At 41.3% G+C, this 6000-nt stretch overlaps 1 protein-coding gene across 4 annotated transcripts in view; it reads left to right on the top strand.

The window, feature by feature from the left end:
• The first annotated feature begins 3087 nt into the window (after nt 1–3087).
• The window catches only part of LOC137889112 (nucleolar protein 4-like), a 137059-nt gene continuing 134146 nt past the window's right edge, over nt 3088–6000 (top strand). For 3 of the 4 annotated variants that reach the window (XM_068732747.1, XM_068732746.1, XM_068732744.1), the window contains exons 1-2: nt 3088–3247; nt 4026–4644. In XM_068732747.1, the coding sequence (XP_068588848.1) occupies nt 4216–4644 (429 nt within the window). In that variant the 5' untranslated portion in view covers nt 3088–3247; nt 4026–4215. The remainder of the gene's footprint in view (nt 3248–4025; nt 4645–6000) is intronic. The other variant, XM_068732745.1, reaches the window with a different exon arrangement.

Raw genomic sequence — 6000 nt, 5'->3', positions numbered from 1 at the left:
CATATAGTTTTATGAATTCGTTTTGAGGATTGTCAGCGCTTTTCAAGAAAATGTCCATTAGAAAAGGTAATTTCACTTAATGCTGAAGGCAAGGCACATTTATTTGTATTGCACCTTTCAACAAGACAATTTAAGGTGCTTTATAAGAGCCATAAAAGACATAAAGAAAAGAAGATTAAAAAGACACATTTGATGAGGATTTAAAAGAATGCATGGGGTCAAATCACTGTCAATATCACACACGAGCGCTTTCACATCACTCCGCGCAGAATATCTCTGCTCTAGTGAGGAGAAAACCGTGCTTTTGAGTGCGAGGAGCATCCCATGGCGCTAGTGGAGTAAAAAGTACAATATTTACTTTTTGAGATGTAGTGGATCTCATTTGTGCTTGCGGATTTTGACAGTGATATGATCCCATAGTGAAAGAAAATAGAAGGTAAGAGTAAGTTAAAATCGAATGAAAAGCATAAAAAGTGCAAGACTGATTAGTCCCAAAGCTATTTCAATAGAAAGAAGTTGCAAACACTTGAGCCCTGATTCAAAAGAACTGAGTCGGAGCAGACCTCAAGTTTTTGGGTAGTTTGTTACAGATATGGTCTGGATGGTTCATAACCTAGAAACAGATCAGAAATGTATTTAGGTTTTAAACCATTAAGTGTTTTATATACCAACAGCAGTATATTAGATTCAACTCCGATGTGGATGTTTTCCTAAGGATGGCAGGCTTTTTTTATATGTTGCTTTACAAGTTGCCTATATGGATGGAATACAATTACAGATTCATTGGAGATTATAATTGTTGACGTGGTGTCATAATTAAACTTAATGTTAACCTCAATGTTAATATGGCACATTGATCAGCAAGAAAAGGTTAAAATGGCCCTTCATATAAAAAAGGTTGCCGACCCCTGGTCCACACATTTAAGGGTTCCTTCAGATTCGTTCAAAGCAACACTGACCTTTCACATTTGAATGTGTGACAACAATTGTGGTTCCTCAAAGTATCCTTTTCTCTTTCAGTAAAACAGCTCCAGATGTCACATCTGGACAATTCTGAGTGTCAATCTCTCATGTTGTGGTAGAACTGGATCACATTCAGAGCTTATAGCTTTTACAAAAGCAATATGACTGTCAGCGTCAATGAAGACACCCGAGCAAGACGTGCAAGCAATAAAATGTGCTAAGCACTTCCACTCATCTTCCAATGCATGCTGGGATGCGCACTGTGAAGAGAATAAACTTCTTTCCATCAATAAGTATCAGGCTGAACGAACATGACGTGAACTAGTTCAACAGAGTGGTGTTCCTCTTTCAGGCTGCTTGAGGATGCTGTGTGTTTTCAGCCGCCTGCTTTGGTTCCAGCTTCCGTGTGTTGATGTGAGTGCTGAAGCTGTTTCTACAGCGGGTTACTGGCCTGTTTGTAGCTCTGCTTGCTCCAGTGATCTCAAGGTTGCATCTGACTGTCGGATGGAGGCTGGATGACGGTTAGACACCTCAGCTGGGAATCATCCTCAAAAAAAGAGTTGCTATATTCGGATCATCTATTCTAGTAGGAGTTACGTGTTGTTGTTGTTGTTGTTGCTAAAAACACAAAGTGATCAAGACCAAATGGGGGAAGATATACAAACTGGACCCACCAAGAGCTGTGCAACATGTTTTGTCAGTTTGGATCCTAGGATCAAATTTGGGTTGGTTGTCTTCCAAATAGAATGATTTAATACAAACATACTAATGAAATGTGCTCATGCACTGAATGTATAACTCTTTGGGTTGAGCAGGACACAGATAAATATTAAAAGTCTAATTGTTAAAAAGAGCGCATGAATCTTCGAGGCACTTTAGAATAAAATCTCCCATTAAATGTCTTCACGACTGAAATGTGTGTTCATCTATCATCTGATATCATGGTCTGCATAGATGTCGTCTTGATTGTGTTTGTTTTATAAAATGATAAGCATCTCTAAATAACAATACTTTGTTCAAAAACTTTCACGTAAGACAGTAAATGGTAAAAAACACATAAATAAGATTTTAAAAGAATACAATAAAAAAAGGAGATCAAAATACACCATAGCTGAATAATGATAACAATGGAAGATTAAACAAATACAGTTTGAGATGTGAATGAATAATCAGCAGACAAAAGGTTTAAAGCCTTCAGCAAACCTCACGTTTTCTGGGTAATCCGTTGCATAGAAACTGAATGCTTCTTCTCTGTTTAGCTAATATAGCCTCAACTCCTAAAGTAGTCTAAATGTTGTCCCTTAACCTGAGTCAGAAATATATCTATATTTATTATATATCTATTCTGAAGATTTGTACAGAGGGGTTTGTTCATGTATCATGAATAGCCTGATGTATTCCTTAAAACATGGTGAAAATGTATTGTTTTTATGGCTGTTGACAGATGTATGGAGTGATACAAAGAGATGTCCAATATCCCCTCTAAAACCTCTCTATGTCAACAAAATCAAACCACAATTTAGAACCTGGCTTTATGAAATGCTCAGCTTTCTGTTCTGGGCAGTTATGCAAATGTAAACATATTTAAAAAAAGAAAAGAGAATGCCTAATTTGCATATTTACACATACATTGTTAAAAAACTTGTAACGCATTAATGTAAATGATCAGCTTTAGGGACGTTTCATGATAATATATATGTATTCACCTGAGGATTCTCCCCTTAACACAAGTAGAAAACAAATAAAAGTCAGTTTTCATGCAACACTTGTTCTCATTTATCAGCTTCTCTGTGGAAAATGTGATAAAGACCTTCAGGAACCTAAATGTTAACGTCTGTAATGTTGATGTGTTTGTTATTTTCATGTGTTTTCTCACGTTGGGGGTTGTACTCTCTCGTCCTCACTTGGCTCTGTGTTACACCCCCTTTGACATCTCGGGACCGTCTGGTTGAGTGCGCTGCGCTTTTTTGGTGGTTTTTGGACACTTCCTGATTTTTTCAGCTCGAGCTACAACGTGCATGTCCCGTGGACTCAACCCGGGTTAACAGGCCGGGCAGGTGGTGTCTCGCAGCAGTGTAAGCGTATATATTTAGGACTACAGCTGCTTTTGAGAAGGATAACATCGTATGCTGCTCTCCCCCGCGCTGTATACCTCCTCGTTTCTTTGAGAAAGGAGGAAACGAGGCTTTAAGGGTGCAAAGAGAGAGGAAAGACAACCCGGATTCAAACAGGTGTCCGGTTGTCTCCCATCAGCCCGAGGCCGCAGAAGGAAGGGAGAGAAAAGGTGACAAAACGGAGGGGTTGGGAGGAGGGGGGGGGGGGGAGTATAGTTTTTATTTACCAAGAAAAAGCGCTGTCAATTGGCAAATCAATCCGCTAATTTGAGGACGTGTCGTTTCTTTTCCGTAAACCCCCTATACGCTTATTTGGTTCAACGGCGACGGAGACCCGACATCGAAACCAGGAGAAACGCGGCTTTTAACATCGGAAATATATATTGTTTTAAAAAAAAGAGAGAGATAACCAGCCGTGCACCTCCTGTCGTTCTCTCTCTGCGGAGAAAGAGGAGGCGGTAGAAGAGGGGAGGCGGTGACTGACGTCCCCCGCGGGACAGGCCGACCGATCCACGCTTCTAACAGGTGTGTCTGAAGAGGGCACAGCGCTCCAATCTGCACCGCCCGTTCATCCGTTCGGCCCTAACCCTCCCTCCCTGCCTCCGTGTCCCCTGTCGTGTCTCATTGTTCCTGGAGAAATTGCATCCAAATAGGGGAGCTGGTTTTTGGAGTTAAATTAGGCTGTTTTGGCATCCCAGTGAGCGCTTATTCTTTTCTCATTTCGGTTCTCCTCGCAGCTACCCGTTGGTGCGCAACAGCAGAGAGGAGGTGGATATTCAAACGGCTAATTTTCAGACGTTAATTTAACCCCCCCCCCCCCAAAAAAAAACAACCGAGTGGGACTTTGTAGCGTGCTTTTTCTGTAGGAATGGAGACAGTTTAAAGAGGTTGTCGTTTCAAAGCTGAAGATTTGAAGATTTTGTTTGATTTTTTTTCTTCTTCCACCAGATTGGGAGGTTTGGACTGATTTCGCCCCCTGGTGAAAAAGGCAGAAAGCCGCTGTTGGTGCTGTGGTGTCGGTGACGTTCGCTAGCCAAACTGGACCCAAATTCTTACCAATTTCACGGGACAACAAATTGGACTCTCTCTCTCTCTCTCTCTCTCTCTCTCTCTCTCTCTCTCTCTCTCTTATTTAACCATGACAACGAGAAAAGCCAGCAGTGTGGCGGACACGGTGACCACCTCCTCCACCAACCAGCACCAGCACCAGTACCAGAACCAGTCGAGGAGCGGGAGTCCCAACAGCGGCGTTCAGGCGTCCGAGGCGGCGGGCGGAGGAGGGGCGGAGATGTTCGCTGAATTTCAGGACTGGTGCTTGCGGACGTACGGGGACTCCGGCAAGACCAAGACCGTGACCCGGCGTAAATACCACAAAATCCTCCAGACCCTGATCCAGGGGGACGAGGAGAACAGCAACGGGGTGTTCGTGCACGAGAAAAGCAACAACCACATCAACGCCAAATTTAAATTCTGGGTCAAGTCCAAGGGCTTCCAGGTCGGGACGCTGCAGGACAGCAAGAACGGGTCGTCGGACAGACCGGTGCTGTACGTCCCCATCAAGGTGACGGTTAGTGTGTCTTCCTCTTTCACTACAGACCATTGTGCGTGTGTGTGTGCGTGTGTGTCCCGCTTTCAAGATGTGTGCGTGTTCGTCACTTTTTGGGCTACCCTTATTTGTCGAAAGAAATAAGGTGTGTGTGTGTGTGTGTGTGTGTGTGTGTGTGTGTGTGTGTGTGTGTGTGTGTGTGTGTGTGTGTAGCAGCCTTAAACTGTACAGCATAACTTTCCTTGGCTCAGTGCCATGGCTATACAGCAAACACCTGTTCCAATACAGAGCTGAGCCTGTTAGTGGTTTTGCGTTGGTACTTTTTTTTTTATGCCCACAATCTTTATTTTACCAGCATGTCCCAGTTGACTGTCAGGCAATATACTGGGAAAAGCTGCACACAGAGATGTAGGCTGCCAGTTAACCGAAGCCCCAAATTCTGTTGTTAAATCAGTTTGTGTAACTACAAGACACCAATATTTAAAACGGTAAACAACTATTGGCATTTCTCATGCTGCAACCAGTACATCTATAAATATCTACAAATGACTAAAAATGGTTTCCGTTGTTACTGCTGAATATGAATGACAGCAACAAGTCATTAGAAGAAACTTGCAGTTTTTGTGTCTGTAGTACAGTTCTGTGTAGTACACTTTGGTGTAGGACACTTTGGTTTAGCACTGCTGGGTATTACAATTGGTTCATTTTCTGTCAAATGGCTAATTGACAATTTTAATTATTCAAAACTCTCCAGTTTCCAGTCTCCAGCCATTTTGAGAAACTATACATCAAAGAGAGTATGGTCACACTTTTGTCTGGATACAAGTCATGTACAAGTATACCTCAAATGTTCCTTGTATTCCTCTTAGTATTAGTATTAGTTTAGCATTTTGCATACTTTATCTTTTGCTCATTTCATATTTTAAAGAGGAAACAGCCCAGGTAAATAAAGTAAAATACCTAGATATCACCATGACATGTCCCCAATTGATTACTATAAGACAAATTGTGTTACAAGTTTTCTGAAAATGTATGTTTAAATATGCAAATGAGGCACTTTCTTATCAAGTAAATGCTAATTTGCATACGTTTCCAGAACAGAATTCTGAACATTAGATAAAGCCAGGTTCAAAGTTCTTGTTTACATTTTTATAGTCAACGGTTCGTACAGAGGGGATTTTGGTTATCTCTTTGTATCACGCCATCAGAAAATACTGTAAAAATGAATTACATCCATTTTACCAACTTTTTAGGAATACAATGTTATCTCAGGTTATGAATGAAATATGAACAAACCCCTCTTAGAAAAATATTCAGAATCTGAGAAAATACTATATTGAGAAAAAGGCCTTTAAATATATTTATTGCAAAATGCCA

Source organism: Cebidichthys violaceus, unplaced genomic scaffold, assembly GCF_023349555.1.
Source record: "Cebidichthys violaceus isolate CVI_PGR_0920_01 unplaced genomic scaffold, fCebVio1.0.p SCAF_6, whole genome shotgun sequence".
Taxonomy (NCBI): Eukaryota; Metazoa; Chordata; class Actinopteri; order Perciformes; family Stichaeidae; genus Cebidichthys; species Cebidichthys violaceus.
This window is presented reverse-complemented; position numbering and strand designations above follow the sequence as displayed.